The 15581-nt window shown below is 53.9% G+C and overlaps 6 protein-coding genes across 6 annotated transcripts; 3 read left to right on the top strand and 3 right to left on the bottom strand.

Moving 5' to 3' along the window:
* Positions 1 to 1163: 1163 nt before the first annotated feature.
* Positions 1164 to 3087, top strand: J4E88_006631 (uncharacterized protein; the record flags this gene model as incomplete). Its single annotated transcript, XM_049400254.1, has 4 exons — positions 1164 to 1170; positions 1320 to 1922; positions 1967 to 2949; positions 3001 to 3087. The coding sequence occupies 4 exons, from the start codon at positions 1164 to 1166 to the stop codon at positions 3085 to 3087; spliced, it is 1680 nt and encodes a 559-aa protein (XP_049253873.1).
* A 546-nt stretch (positions 3088 to 3633) lies between these two features.
* J4E88_006630 (uncharacterized protein) lies at positions 3634 to 4206 on the bottom strand (the record flags this gene model as incomplete). The annotated part of the gene is made up of 2 exons (XM_049400253.1): positions 3634 to 3987; positions 4048 to 4206. The coding sequence occupies 2 exons, from the start codon at positions 4204 to 4206 to the stop codon at positions 3634 to 3636; spliced, it is 513 nt and encodes a 170-aa protein (XP_049253872.1).
* Positions 4207 to 4471: 265 nt separating this feature from the next.
* On the top strand, positions 4472 to 5061 carry J4E88_006629 (uncharacterized protein; the record flags this gene model as incomplete). The annotated part of the gene is made up of 3 exons (XM_049400252.1): positions 4472 to 4477; positions 4789 to 4927; positions 5000 to 5061. The coding sequence occupies 3 exons, from the start codon at positions 4472 to 4474 to the stop codon at positions 5059 to 5061; spliced, it is 207 nt and encodes a 68-aa protein (XP_049253871.1).
* A 345-nt stretch (positions 5062 to 5406) lies between these two features.
* On the bottom strand, positions 5407 to 9016 carry J4E88_006628 (uncharacterized protein; the record flags this gene model as incomplete). Its single annotated transcript, XM_049400251.1, has 4 exons — positions 5407 to 7592; positions 7644 to 7872; positions 7927 to 8626; positions 8985 to 9016. 4 exons carry the CDS (start codon positions 9014 to 9016, stop codon positions 5407 to 5409), a joined length of 3147 nt encoding a protein of 1048 aa, XP_049253870.1.
* A 44-nt stretch (positions 9017 to 9060) lies between these two features.
* On the top strand, positions 9061 to 10096 carry J4E88_006627 (uncharacterized protein; the record flags this gene model as incomplete). The annotated part of the gene is made up of 2 exons (XM_049400250.1): positions 9061 to 9645; positions 9698 to 10096. 2 exons carry the CDS (start codon positions 9061 to 9063, stop codon positions 10094 to 10096), a joined length of 984 nt encoding a protein of 327 aa, XP_049253869.1.
* An 876-nt stretch (positions 10097 to 10972) lies between these two features.
* J4E88_006626 (uncharacterized protein) lies at positions 10973 to 13812 on the bottom strand (the record flags this gene model as incomplete). The annotated part of the gene is made up of 2 exons (XM_049400249.1): positions 10973 to 13316; positions 13529 to 13812. 2 exons carry the CDS (start codon positions 13810 to 13812, stop codon positions 10973 to 10975), a joined length of 2628 nt encoding a protein of 875 aa, XP_049253868.1.
* Between the last annotated feature and the right edge of the window lie 1769 nt (positions 13813 to 15581).

Here is a 15581-nt window from a genome sequence, read left to right as displayed (position 1 = left end):
ATGATCAAAATCAGACCTCAATAGGATAGTGACTGCTGATATACATCTGTACATAACCAGAGTTACTCGTGAAAAGACCCCAAGTTCAAACGCGAAGCCCACAAGACTAGCATCAGGGTCATAAAAGTTGATCCGGTGTCGATCTTGCCGAACTTGTGTCTGGCCCACTTAGCGCGTGAAGCATCGGATTCCAGGGTCATGATTGGAGGCGCTGCAAAGTGCGGGGGTCCTTATCGCTCCTTCTCCGATTAAATCCCTACTTCGGACGGAACAACTCCAGGGCTGCTGTCGGACCTTGCAACCTTATATAAGCGATCGTATACAGACTCTCATCGCGGCAGCCGTCCTGTCGCTCGTTAGAGCGCGCTAGGTGAACGCATGCAGTGCAACCAACCCAACACCTTAGTACCCGGCACCCCGGTGCACTGCTGCTCGTCGCCCAAAGGCTACCCCAGCCTGCCGAGTCGGCCCCGTATGGCATGGTCTTAGCGTGGCGTTCATCAGCCGCGCGAGCATCAGCTTCAGTCATCATTCGCACTATCTTTGCTTTCCCTGTCAATCTAAAGCGCCATGCCTCGACCAAAGAAACCCGGGGTAGAACCTAAAAGAAGATCGCGAAATGGCTGCTGGTATTGTCCTAGATCAATGGAGTCTGCTCATACTTACTCACCAAACACAGGCCATGTAAAGCTCGAAAGGTCAAATGGTAAAGCAGTTCTAATCGTGGTCTCATCAAAGAGTACTAATAGCATCTCGCAGTGGAGAAGAGAAGCCAAGCTGTACCAACTGCGAGCGCCAAGGGGAAACATGCGACTACAGCATAAGACTCAACTGGGGAGGCCGTTCAAAGAAAGATAAGACAAGTACAGCCTCTGATGCTTCGAGTGCAGCGTCTGGCAGTCCGTACCAGTCCTCCTTCCCGTTTGAAGAGAACGTTTTCTCGTCTGCCCCCGAACACCCCGTGCAATCACAACATGCACGATCAACATCAAGAACATCCCCACCTAGATCTACGCATTCCATTGATCCAGCTTTGATGCAAAAGCCGCATGATGCCATCCGTACTGAAGCGTCGGGTGCGGACATCTACCTTCAAAACCAAACGTTCACGTCCGTTCCCTACAATCATACACAGTATCAAAGTACTGTTGACGCTCGGTCGCATGTCGCGTATGATTCGGGTGCTCCCAACTCCCGTAACGCTGGGCTCACATATGCCAATCCTACGATGCCGCCGCCACTACCGGGTTCAGTGGATTCGATGGCCAAACGCCAGCAGTATGGCTTCTCTACAGACTCGAACACACCAACGTTCCCAGATACAAATTCGCCAAACACACTTTCACCAACGCCATACAGCCCATACTCGGCTATGCCGCTAACACCGATGTCAATTGGCTCTGAAGGAAACATTATGCAAACGTCGTCAACACCGCAAAATTCAGCACAATCACCGCCGGATCTCCGTCGTGTGTCTGTCCAGTCTCTCATCAATGATCTTCCAAGAAAGCGATCACGGCCGGCCGGTGATGAGGTCGGACGTGGCCGACAATATCCTATTGCTGATTCTGCTTTCACCACCTACGGATACGACTTGGGTCTCCCTGATATCGATTCTCCGAGGAATGACGACTTTTCTGCTATTGCCATCTTCAGCCCACAAAGCAACACCATGGGGTTTAACGAGGACATATCGTATGGTAGCACTGACCCCCACGGCAAAGACATGGCCTTCGAAAGCGGGGGTTATTATGCAAAACCAGTTCCGATCAGGATTTCGAAGTCTTTAGAACCACTGCCTTCACTGCTCGTAGAGAACCAGATGAATCTCCTGTACTTCCATCACTTCATCAATCACACAGCGCGGGTTCTTGTCAACCATGACTGCGAGCGGAATCCGTTTCGAGAGATTTTACCAGAGAGTAGGTAAACGTTACTCTTCATGGATCATTGTTAACAGTGGCAGTGGCTGTACAAGACGAGAACATAATGAATCTTCTTCTCGCATATAGCGCTGCACACCGAGCACGCATGCTCAATCACCCCGAGCCCTCAAATCGCATCGCCGTCTGGGTGCAAGACGTATTCCCCAAGCTACGTGAAGCGCTCAACGATGATCCCAACACTGTATCCGACAGTACCTTAGCAGCAGTAATAATGATGGCGAGTCTGGAGGTTATATCTTCTGGAACATTCGAGGTACCCGTATCCTGGCAAAGCCATCTAACCATGGCACGCCAGATGATCATCCAGCGTGGCGGACCAAAAGGCATGGGGCGGCATGATCGTGTGGCCTATTTCCTTTCGCGCTGGTTCGCATACCTCGACGTTCTCGGCTCACTGAGTGGGAACAAGAACGATACACCTCTTGGCTCCTTCTACTGGTCTAGCGAAAACGCTTCCGCGGACGAAGATTTTGAGATTGACTGTCTAATGGGCTTTACAACAAGATGTGTAGGATCTTTGGCTCGCGTTTCTGAACTAGCGAAGCGCTGTGAACCGCAGCGCATCGACGAAGAAGGCAATGTAAGAGAGGGGTGGACTCCTAGCCCTGAGATTGTAGAGGAAGCCGTTGAGCTTCGTCATGCACTGGAGGAAGGCTTACTGGGCCGCAACATCAGGAAAGGATGCAACCACCGCTCGAGTACTTCCTCTGAGTCTGAAGGTGCATGGGATGCAACCGAGATCTACGCGACCAACGAATTATTCCACTGGGCGGGTCTAATCCACTTGTATCGTCGCGTTCTCGGAAAACCCGCCATGGACCACGAAGTTCAGCAAGCCGTGCGAGAGATTGTGGGCCTACTGTACAAGATCCGGAGAGGAAGCACAGCAGAGGCATGTTTGATCTTTCCCATGTTTGCTGCTGGCTGCGATGCGCAAGATGAAGGACAGAGAGAGAAGATCATCGAGCGGCTGAGGAGTGTGGAGGGCTTCGGACTGAACCATGTAAACTCCTGCCATCAGAAAGTAAAAGCTGAATTGCTTACTCCGTATTAGGTGCCCAAGATCAGTACGCTCATGAAGAGCGTCTGGGATACCGGTAAGCCGTGGGAGTCGCTCGTCTCTGGCGAGTTCTTCGGTTGAGGATGCCTTTGTGAAGAGATATTGCATTGCCAAGGTCCACGAATCGATGCGATGACTATGACGAGTCACCACAGAGTGCTATTGATACTGCAGGCATGTCAATCTTATAAAAGAACCCGACAGCATGGCCATTTGGTGGATTGATGGAAATGACTTCTGGGCAATGAGGCTTGCACTGCCCATGTAGAGTCAGCGCAAAGATGGCGTCCGTCGACTGCACGCCCTCGACGCCGAGTATGAGAGATGCGATAGACGGGCCAATCTAAGGATCTGAAAGACGAGAGTTTGATGGGTGTGAGGCTCGAAAGAAACTTGGCGAGAATATCAGACTGATACGATATTACGAAGGAAGATAGCGTAGCAAATGGGCATGAGCAGAGAGGCTGATCGGCCGGCGACAACCAATCGAGTGTAGGAATACAGTATTTTCGAGGGGTATCAACCATCCATCTGATATACATATCATCATATTATACAAATGCCCTCCATAAACCCTCAAACCCTCTGACCCACCACACCAGCATCCACGCACCAAAATTCCCACCCTCACCAAGGCCACCAACCCCCTCTAGCAACTCTCCCCACAGCCCTCGTCCCCTTCCCCACCTCATCAGCCCCCTCCCTAACCTCCTCCACCACCGCATCAACCGCCTGCCCAAACTCCTCCCTCTCCCTCTCCATCGCCTCAGTAGCCTGCCCCCACTTCTGCTGCGCCATCCACCGCTGTTTCTCAATCGCCTGCCGCAGCTCCTCCTGCAAATCGCGTATCTCGGCTTTTGTGTCGTGTGTCTCTTCGATGGTTTCGAGTTTGTACCACAGGTAGTAGGTGAGTTGGTATGTGAAGAGGGCGCCGAGGAAGCATTTTAGGAGGGGCGAGCCGAAGGTGCCGTAGTATGCGCCCTGTGGGGGGTTTGTTAGTATAGAGGATAGAGGGAGGGTGGTTGTTGGGGTATGACGTACTACCCGCGATGGCTCTTTTGGCGGCGGTGCTGAGTTTGGGTTTGGCGGCGAGCTGGGGGGATGCGGTGCTGGTGCTTCGGCTGCGTATGTTCTTCGGGACGTATGGCCTATGCGATTGGGTATCGCGCTTCTACTCCATATCGACCGTGTTGCTCTCATGTGATTCATGGTGTCGTAAAGCTGCCAACTTTTGTCCCCGCTTCTGAGCTCGTTCGGTCGCCGCTGCAAGGTAGCCAGGTACTGCGCGAGGGGAGGTGTCGAAGAACGTAAAGTATGACGTTAATTTGTTTGCGAAAATGCGACACAGACTATTGCGCCGACGGTGGTAGAGCTCTCCACGTGCAGAGAAGCGCAGATGCGACAAAAGTGCCTCCCGACAGAAAACGGTATAAACCTCCGTCCACTATCTCCGCGTATTCAGCTAATGCCGGTACCCTAGCGCCGCCGCACAGACCCACGCGATGCACTTTCCAAAGGGAACACGTTCACCATACAACTTGAACCCTCATTTCCGCTTCTCTTCTCCCCTCTTACCAGACACTAGACGCTCGCTTCCTTTTTCCCGAAACCCTTCCTGGACCGCGCGATTTACAGCCATCTACCTCGTTCCACGTACACAAACACACATCATAATGGTACGACACCACCCCCTTCGCGGCGCAATGGAGCGGCTCTCCCTCCTTTTGTCGCATTCATACCACAGATGGAATAGGTAGCTAACCATGGCCACCAATCCTACAGGCGCAAACACCACAACAACGCCAGGCAAACATGCGTTTCGCCAAGGCGCAGGAGAAGAAGATGGGCAAGCCCGAGTCAACGGAGCCCGTGGTCAAGAAGAGGGCGCCTCAGAAGAGCCCCATTAGCAGGTTCTGGATCAGTACGTTCTTCTCGCCCCGTGGTGTACATTGTTAGATCTTGTGAGGACGTGTACTGACTAGTATTCTCACAGTTGTTCTTGCTTTCATACTAGTCGGCGGTCTGCTCTTCGAGGTCCTTAAGCTGTTCTTTTAGAAAGCTGGGGTTATGCGACGCGATGCGATCGGTTACCGGACGAATACGACTTGAACTTGATTTCGATTTCGACTTCGATCTTCCATACGTGGGGAAACAGCACAAAGCACACATATATGCTGGGGGAGCGGATAACAGGGAGAAGTTGGGGACAGCTTGGAGGAGCAACTTGGCTTTGAGGCCACTTTCTTGCGTCAACTATATAGGGCATACGGCGTTATAGAGGCATCATTGCGGCATCAAGGGGACTTGATATAGCCGATTTTGTGGTAGCAAAATACCATTGAGCATTTGAGATCACATTTGTCCAAGACCAAGACACCCATCTGCAGCGTGGCTAGGCTACTACTCCTCAGGCGCATCTGCACCCTCATCCATGACCACAGTCCGCCTCTTCTTTTTCTTCTTCTTGACTTTGCCTTCTTCCTCGCCTTCAGCTGCGCCTTCAGCTGCGTTCTCGTCTTGGCCCTCAGGTTTGACCTTCTTCTTTTTCTTCTTCTTGATAGGCGCTGCTTTTTCCTCTTCACCAACTTCCGCTTCCAGTGGAGGCGTTTCGGCTGGCTCATCTCCTTCCACAGCAACCTTTCTGACCTTTCTCTTCTTTTTCTTGACGGCGACTTCTTCTTTGACGTGTAGTCTCTCGCTCGCTCGCTGCATCTCAAGCCGTAGTCGCTCGACTTCCTGGAGCGCCTTCTTCATCTCCGCGTCCTCCTGAGCTTTCCTTTCAACTTCGAGTTGAGTGAGCTTGCGATTTGATGTACCTTCGTCATCCAAGCTCAATGACCCAAGACCGGAGCTGTCCACCTGCAACAGTGATTTCTTCGTCTTCCCTGGACGTGGTTGCACGATGTCATCTCTCGAAACGTCTGGTGCAGCAGGTCCAAGTGTCTCATCGCCCATGATGTCGACTTTGCGCACGGGCTTGCGCGGACTCCGCGATCGCGGTAGATGTTCAGACGATGACCCTTTGCTGTCGAGGTTGAGCTCCATAATTGGAATCGAATCGATATCGAGCTCGTTGTTCTCCCTGTTGCCATCTCGCACTATTCTACTCAGTGGTGTGACTGCGCCGCTGCCCTTATCCGCTTCGGGGTCGATATAGAATGGATCATCTTTGTAGCGTTCCTTTCTTTCTGCTTTCCGACGCGCAATAATATCAGCGTCCAGATATTCGTCCTCTGCTGCGTTTTGGTATGATGTAGGTTCTTTGTGCGGCGCATCCAGGCGTTCAGCAGCCGGTGCAGCAACAGCAGGAGGCTCTGAGTACGCGGCTGCAGGCTCCGAATAAGCCGCATGTACATCATCTTCCTCTGTCTCAAAGCCTTCTGCATCAGCTGTGTAGAGCAAATGCTGTAGGTTGGGGTTGATTGGTGTATCCAGATCCAGATCTTCAGGTAAAGGAACCTTGCGTTGAGCACCAGGAGCGACCGGGTTAAGCTCAGCGCCAGAAAAGAGGGCAGGTATAGCTTGGGTAAGTAGTAGAGGTGGATCGGTGAATGCGTCCTGGTCCGCGCTAGCAGCTGTGCCTGATGCAGCTTCTGCAGCGAGACGCATGAGTTCAAGGTACTCAACTGCCCGTTCCTGGACTTCCAGACTAGGATGTGTGGAGAGCGGCTCCAAAAAGTGGATGATACGAGCCATGAGAAGGGACATTAGCGTTTTGCGCTCCGGAGTCCATGAGACTTGATCGTTTCCAGCCATGCTAGAGAAGACCTTCGGTATCGCTTGGAGATACACGGCGAGCGTTCTTGAAGATAATTGGAGAGAAGATGGGTGTAATAGGGAGGTCATGACTGGCTCTGGGCGAGTGAGGTAGTTGGCGTACTCTCCAACCAGCCAGCCAGCGTATTCCAGTACACCTTGGCCGCCGTTTCCGGATGCTGGGAACATTTGGTCTCTCCGATCAACGAGCACGAGCGATTGTGCGGCATCTATAGCTTCCGATCGAACGCTCTTCACCCGAATGGCAACGTTCTGTAGTTCGTGTCCGATGCCACCACCAATGTCGTCTGAATGTTCTATTTCTTCCTCTTCCTCCATAACCGAGGTTGCTTTTGTTGCCGGTGATACCCTGACTAGCTGAGTAAGTACATCAATGTACCATTCGAAGTCGGCAATGTTGCTGTAAGTATCGCGTGAGCACATTTCCAGGATCCTCCTAATGACGCTTATCCTGTAGTCGTCTGGTAGTGGCGGCGGCTGGTCGGATTTCTGTTCGTGCTGAGGCAGATTCTCTTCTGCGTCGGAGTCGTCGTCACCATAAGGTGATATGCCAGTCAGCCTACCACGGTCATTGTTGGGATCGCTCGCCGCTGAGGCAATTGGTGCATTTCGTAGCTGTCGCATCAGCCGTCCAACAATCGCTGTGAGGTTGTCTGCATTAACCATGCCAACCACCAGATCCAAAGCACGCATTCGTATTGAGATATCGGGGTCGTCTATGCATTCGAGGATGACGTCTTGCTGCTGGGAAACCAAGTATGGATGTGAGGTGACGATCTTCTCGAACGCGAGTAGTGCGACATATTTTACTGCAGATTGATGAGAAGCCAAACGTTGAATAACAGTGTATATTAGCTTACAGTTTGCATCTCCCTCTATGATCATCATGCCGCGTAGTTTGCCAACACATAGCTTCGCTACCTCCTCACCTTCCGCAGTGCCTTCTACGGCTTCTAGGATACCACCCTGGATGATACCACTGATACATTCGTAAAGTAACGACATAGCAGACGTCTCCCGTATAATCTTGGTCAACGGAGGTAGCAGTTTCTTGATGAGTCGGGGTTCTAATGGGGTTAATGTTGCAAACTAAGGCTGGTCAGTTCAAGTTCTGGTTTAATGTCCTCTGAGCTCAGTGCTTACAAGTTTGATGAGCTTGATGGCCATCCAATTGTTGCCTCCTTCTACTAAGAGATCAAATAGTCTCGGTGCAAGCGGTAGGAAGTCCTGTGGTCTCCTCCATCCCAGCTCGCACACGACGTTGACGATTGCCGCTGTGACGCTCGCATCCTCATTGTCATCCAACAAGCGCTCCTTGATCTTAGGCCATGCGGGTCGCAGTGTCTCTGGATACACAAGAGCCAGCCGGTATAGTGTTACGACGGTCTTCTTCCGGACCATTGCGTGCGAATGCGTCAGCCGCGGTATTAGGTCAGAGAGGACCGAGTTGGCCATGCTCGGGTTTATGACGTGTGGTATCGCGCCTAGCGGGAGGGCGATGTACTGGGGACTCGAGCTCATAATGTCCTTCTTGAGCTGGTTTTCGGCGAGCACGAGGACTTCGGTATCCCGTCGAAAGCTCTGTACTGCGGCGAGGTAACCCGTGCGCTTCTGCTTGAACTTGGAGCTTGACATGACCTCGAGGACGTTGAAGCTGGCCCAAGACATGTCGTGGCCGAACATCTCGAGGTACGTGAGCTTCATGAGGGCCGTGGCCTTGAGGTCCATGTCGTTGGTCCGTATTTCCTTGCGACATTCTTTTATGCTCTCGGCGATGTACTCGCGCTCGCTGCCTTTGTGGTTTCGGAGGCCCCGAATGAGGTCGAAGAGAGATTTCTCGAACCTAGGGAACTGTTAGTCACGACACTTGTATGGAGATTTGGCGGGCACTACATTTTGGCGTGGCTCAGGCAGCGTCACGCAGTCGTGTGTCGAGGTGTGCAAGCGCGCGAGGAGGGGTAGGTGTGCAGCGTGAGGGTGAAGGTGGTGGGCGACTGGGCATCATCATTGGGAGGCGGTCGTCATGGCGGGCGTGTTTGGCGACATGAAAGCGGGCTCTAGTCGGTCGTCTGCAGGGAAAGCGAGTGCTTGTCGGGTCGAGGCTGTTGACGTGCACCTGGAGTCCAGAGGCTCCACTACCGAACGCCCGCTAGTTTCGCCGGCGGAAGCTTGGGACAGGCATCCCCATCAGCTTACCTAACTCGACATGCTTCTCCAGACACTCTGTCGCCATTGACACGCACCCGACACCCCAAGTCGACGCCCGCAGCCGCCAGCATGACACAAGCCAACCTCCTCTCTCCACCCGCGCAAATACCACCGCCCACCGCCCTCGCCCTGTCCCAAAAAGCCCCCCTCGTCCTCTCCACAACACCGACGTCGACGCTCCCGTGGCCCCTCTCGCTGCTCTTCTCCCGCGAGACACCCGAAACATGGACCATCCACGAGAACCTCTTCCTGTCCACACTCCGCACCGGCGACGAGAATGCCGCCCTGTCAATTCTGCAGCGCCTCGAGGCCCGATTCGGCGACCACAACGAGCGCATCATCACATTACGCGGCATCTACAACGAAGCAACGGCCCGGTCAGATGCCGAGCTGGAGAAAGTGTTCGAGGCGTATGAGAAGATACTCCGCGACGACCCCACCAACATGAGCATCCGGAAGCGGAGGGTTGCCGTGCTCAAGGCGCTGGGCAGGACCGCCGATGCCATCACCGCCGTGGCCGTGCTCCTGAAGAACAGCCCCACCGACTCCGAGGCATGGGCGGAGGCGAGCGAGCTGTATGCGAGCCAGGCAGCGTGGGGACAGGCGATATACTGCGCAGAGGAGGTTCTCCTCATCACGCCGAATGCATGGAGTGTGAGTACCACAGTGCCCCGACGATGCCATACGTGTACTAACCCGCGCCCAGGCTCACGCACACATTGCGACCCTACACTACCTCTCCACAGCCTCCAACAACCCACCCAACCTCAGCTCCCTCGCCCTCTCACTAAAGCACTTCTGCCGCTCCGTCGAGCTCAACGACGCCTACCTCCGCGGCTACTACGGCCTCAAGCTCCTCACTACAAAGCTCAATGCCATACTCTCCGACTCCGACTCAGCAGCCAAGCGCAACACGCAAGAAGACGATGACGTCCCTGTCCCCAACGCCCAAACCGTCAAGAAGCTCGAGGAAATCGCTACAAACAAGCTCGCAGAAATCATACGGCAATACAAGTCAGGAAAGAAGGCCTGGCAAGGCTACGACGAGGCCGAGATTATTGCTGCGCGGGAGCTGTTAGACAGAGACGGCAAGACGGAGCGGTGAGGGACTGCATCCGCAGCGAGTGACTGAAATGGTCATGAAACGGGGCGTTTTGGGCGTCTTTGGTGTAGACACGTGGAATACGTTCCTGGACAAAGTGTTTCCAGCACAGTTGCTAGATACCATTCCAAGTGACTTATTAATCAATCATCAACAAATCATAATGCAAACACCGAGAACATTCACGAGTGCACATGTGTAGCCAGAGATGGAGTGAAGATTGTGCATACAAAGACGCTTAGCAAAGGGTATATATCCATAATTATTATTACGAGAAGAAGCCCGTCAGCTCCCTCTCAAGCTCAATTCCCTCGTATGCCCTTTCCCGCCATCTTCGTCCCTGACCAGGTTCGACGCTCCGAAAAAACAACACCGGACCCTTTCATGCAGATCAGAAGAACAAAGATAGATGGATCGTTTCCCAATTTACCCCACACCACAAATGCCCTAATGTGGATATATCTGCCGTCGATGCTAGATGCTAGATAAGACAGCCTAGCGGAGCCGAAACGAAGAATAAGTAAGAAGAAAGAAATAAGAAGAAAAAGGTAAAACAACGCCTAGAGTTGCTGTAACATGTATGTTTTCCTTCGGTTCAACAGAAACAACAAAAAACGCCACCTGTAAATGCCGGTAAATGAAAAAGAGAAATACAAGAATCTCGGCCGTTGGCCATTTTAAATCGCTTCCATATATCTTCAAGAAAGTGGTGGTGAAATGGGAGGAGGAAAGAACAATTAACGGGACTCGTTTCTTCTTGTTGTTTTCTTTCCCTGGAACCATGATATCCGTTGTACGCGGGCGTTTCTAATGTAATGCGTTTGTAGGTGCGATGAGAAAAAAGGTTCGTGTATGCGTCGCGAATGTGCGTAACAACACCTAGATGTTGAGACCGCGAGTGAGATCTTCAAGGCCGGAGCTGTTGTTCTCCTTGCCCTTGGAGTGCTTGTTCTTGCGTGCAGCCATCTTGCCCCAGTCTTCGTCCGCGTCGTCCGTCTCAGCGGGGGCCATCATTTGCGGGCCGGGGCTGCCCTTCTTCAGGATGCCCTTGATGGTGCTGGTCCTAGCCTGGTTTGCGCCGCCGCCCGAGGCTTGGAGTGTCATCGAGGTGCCGTTGGAGACGGCGTCGGAGTGGTTGACGACAGGTCGGTACCTAGCAGACAGACCAATGTTAGAACGCTCGGATGGGGCGATGGAGGGAGTGTACCCTGGATTCGGGCCCATGAACGACATGGCGCGCTGCTGCGGTTGGTTTCCGTTGCCTGACATGAAAGACATCGGGCGGTTTTGTCCGTTCGGTACATTGAGGAAACCCCCGCCTCCCATTGTACTGCCCATCGTGCTACCCGCGTAGCCGGGGTTGGGCATCGCCATCGACATCCGGGGATCTTGTTGGGGCTGCTGCTGCATCATCTGTAGCTGCATTTGCTGCATGGCGATCATCTGCTGCATTTGTTGCATCTGCTGCATCTGCTGCATATAGTCGTTCCCTTGCTGCATTGGGTATCCCATCTGTCCCATGCCCATTCCCTGCATTTGCCCACCCATCATGGGGTTCATCATGGGGTTCATGCCGTTCATCATGGGCATGTGCGACATCCGCATCGGGTTCTGAGGCTGGCCGTTCGTGTTCATTTGCTGTCCGAGAACACCAGTGAAAGGCCCTCCCTGGGGCTTTTTCGCCGAGGCACCGCCCATGTACTTTTGCTTGGTCATATCCCTCATCTGGATCTGGTCCACGAGCGAAGGCTGCGACATACCAGCATCTTGATACATCATGTTAGGGCCCATGCCCATGTCTCCAGCAATCGAGCCGCCTGCGACTGATCCAGGACCACGCGCAAAGCCATTGAAGCCCATAGACTCTCGGTTCGTCGGCCGTACCAAGCCTCCTCCAATGAAAGAGGAGTTGTACGGATCCTGAGGCAAATGTCTCGCGAAAGCAGGCAGATTCCCCTGGCCCATGCCACGTTGACTCATGGCACCTGCTGAGGCCGGGCGATCGGGTATGTAGGAAGGCATCGAGTTCGTCGGTTGACTGGGGAATCTGTTGCGAGCTTGACTGGGGAAGCCGTGTTGGGCGAGAATGCCGAGCGGTACATCCTCGTCTTCCCATTCTTCGGCCTTCATGGAAGTTTCCGACGGGAAGCCCATGTGATCTGCTCCCGGCTCTGCAAGACCCCCAGGAGCTGTGGTAGACCGTCGCATAGCCTCGCGGGCAAAGTGCATCTGCTGATTCTTGCGTCTCATGAGCTCTTCTTCCTCTCTTCTCTTGATAGCATCCTCCTCGTCCTCGTAGTCTTCGTCGTCGGAGCTTTCCTCAGGTGGTGGCTTGTTCATTTGCTTCTTTTGGTATTCCCTGAATTCGGCCTGCGACATTACTCTCCTACCAGCCGCTGTACCAGGGACGGATGCAGTATTGCTGTCTGAGGCTACTACAGCAGGTTTCTTTGCTGTCGTGATTTGTTGCTTGGGGGCAGGCTTCGACGGCGCGAACAAGTCTTCGTCCTCAGCGTCATTGTATGGAGAGGCCGTCCGAGCGAGGGAAGCTTTGGGGGTTGTGTTTGTGGTCGTGCTCGAAACAGTGGCTGATCGAGATGAATAGGGGGTCTGGTAGGAATTGGCAGACGACGTTGAGGTGGAGTTGAGCTGTTGTTCCGGAGAGCTTTCACGATATGACTTCCTATCGGTATATGATTTGCGTACGAACTGTGCATCGGCATCTTCGAAAGTAGGTGCTGGTTGGAAGGTTGGGCTTTCTGAGGCGACTGGCGCATACGATGAGTATTTGTGGGGAGGCGGCGGCGGCGGCGGCGAGTCGTTGTCTGAGTTCGGAGAAGCCATGAGGTTGTCGGTAGAGTTGCGACTGTCCCAGCTCTTCATTGGCGGTTCAATGCCAGTGGGCGGTAGAATCTTGATGGGTTCTGCTTGGAACGTGCGCTTCTCCGAAAGCAGTGAGCGTCCTGCGGTCTCTCGTTGAATTTCGGGAGATTCCTTGCGGCTTAAATGGCCAAACATGTCGTCCTCAAAGCCGCCGAAGTTCAGATCCCCCTCGAGCTTGGGCGGGACTGCAGTGCTCGCGTAGCTGGATGTGGTCATGGCGCGATTTCTGCCACTCCACCCTGTCCCTGACAGATCCTTGTATGAGGAGACGCCGGAGCTTGACTTGGGCAATGAGGGAAGATTCTTGCGGAAAGCGCTCACCGACGACGGAGCCGGAGAGCTGTTGTGTTGTGAGACGGCCGGTCGAGGGATATTAGTAAAGAGGTTGTCGTCGGAGCTGGTGTCAGTGGAAGAAGGAAGTGTAGAGGTGGAGCCATGTTGGCCATTGGCGTAGGGTCTCGAATTGGAAAATTGAGTCCCACTGCTTGACTTGCTGTCGCTAATTAAAGGGTCAGTCCGGCCGACGCTATGACTAGTGGATACGAAGCTTACCGTTTTGACGATCCTGGAGACTCATCGTCAACGGACTGGTTGCGATTTTTGCTGCCAGGATGGCTGAAGCCGCTGAAGCGAGGAAACTTTGATGATCTCTCTTTTTCCTGTGTCTTGCGCTGCTCTTTTGCCTTTTCTACTTCCGTCTTGCTCAGCACCCGGAAGGCACCAGAATCAGCGGGTGCAGTTGTGGTGACTGGGCTCGTTGCGATGTCGACTTCGTCGAACACATTGCCCTGAGACTTCCGACGGGCGGTGAATATCCCTAGGCCTGGCTTGCCCATGTTGATGAGTTGTGGTTTCCAAGTACGAGAAGCGACCAATGCCTCGGGCGGCCTATTCTGATGTGAGATGCGCTATCATATACTCCAAGACGGGCGATGCGTGGCGGTTGTGGTCGAGGAAGGTGCGACGGGTGCGGTCAGGAAGGAGCCAAACGTGGGGATGGGCAGGTAACGAATGGACGACTTGATCTAAACGTCTGGTATTAGCTCTGATTTGCGTGCCACTGGCGATGCAGGGTGCTGGCGCAGTGTCGAGAGATGAGGTGAGCGGGCGCGGCGGGTGTTGCTGTGAGAGCTGAGTCGGGAGCGTCGTTGAGGGCAACTTCGTATTACCGCGTTTCAACGTCAGGGCCGTGTCGATCTAGCCGCGTATTGATAATATTATGCGCCTCGAGGGATTCGCTTGCAGTACGCGGGGGCAGGAAAGCTCGTCGTGGCAAGGTGCGCCTCTGCCACTTTCCAGCGCATCGCCTGGGCCGCTTGTTGGTTTCGAGTGCGGCGTTGCTCAATCCTTCCGGGGCCCGGGAGTTGGGTGGGTTGGGTGTGCGACTTACCAGACACGAGGCGGGTAGCAGCAGCAGCACCTGTTCAACGAGTGACAATGTCTAATTGCAGACGGCGGAGACGCGATGATGTAGTCGGAGGGCACGCGCGGAGAAAACGGCGGGATCATGAACGAGTATAAGGGCGCGCACGGATGGCACAAAGCGTAGTCAGGAGTGCGCCGTCCCATCATCTTCACTCAACTGCCCACTGCCCTCTCGCTCGGCCGGGCCTGCATCTGCCTAGGTACCGAACCAATGGCATCCGCCCGCAGTAGGCATAGCGCCAAATCGAGCGGCCATGAACTGCCATGTTGGGTTTTGCCATGTACAATTGCGTCTTGACGGCCATTGAAGTTTGCCCACGGCGCGCCAAACGCTGGTACGATTCATGCTGTCTTGCACGTAGCTGCGAGGCTGCCGTGCAGCTTCACACATAAGCCCTACTACCTGTTGAGTCGACGGCTGCAAACTGCTGGTCGAGGGTGCTGGTACAGTAGTGTAGCCTCCTAGTCCGACCACCATCCATGTCCGGGACCCTCATGCCAAAATTAGATGGCTAGGCCAAGAGAACTCATCAACCATGGTCTTTCCAGGGCCGCACGCTCGTTGCTCGCTACCTGATAACAACGCCTGATCGACAGTATCGACGCGCAGTCCGGTCGACGTCATCAACACTTGCCATGTGCAAATTCTCACTGCGCCTGGTGTTTCGGCCCTGGACACAAGACCCTTCGTATTACACTGCTCCACAGCATAACGGACCCTCTCGGACCATGCCCGCGGTCGGCGCGATACCGTCGAGCCAAAATTACAACCAGCCCACATCTGTCTAGCGGCCCTGTTCCATAGGCACCGTGGAAGCTTGAATGGCTGTGAGTCGAGCCACAAGCCAGGGCTGTCGTTGCTTGTGATTACTGCACGCCAGGATATGTGATGCTCCATTCAGCCTGCAGACTCCGAGATGACACTTCTGCGAGACGAGACGCTTCGCCGCCCGGGCACTTCTCTTGCTCGTGCCTAACATGCAGCTGCCTGCAGGCTCGCTACCCGGTGCGAAAACATCGCCCAAGCCCGCGCGCTTGCTCTAAACCCTGCTGGATTCCCGTCTTAACGATATCTAGCTAAGAGAAGAAAGCCTGTTTACACTTCACATTCACTGCGCGCATTTGTTGTTGGGCGCACAAATTGCTTTGGATGATTTCCCTCCCAGATCGATCTCAGGAG

The sequence above is a fragment of the Alternaria novae-zelandiae genome (genome assembly GCF_023758075.1).
Source record: "Alternaria novae-zelandiae strain BMP 2774 chromosome Unknown scaffold_13, whole genome shotgun sequence".
Taxonomy (NCBI): domain Eukaryota; kingdom Fungi; phylum Ascomycota; class Dothideomycetes; order Pleosporales; family Pleosporaceae; genus Alternaria; species Alternaria novae-zelandiae.
This window is presented reverse-complemented; position numbering and strand designations above follow the sequence as displayed.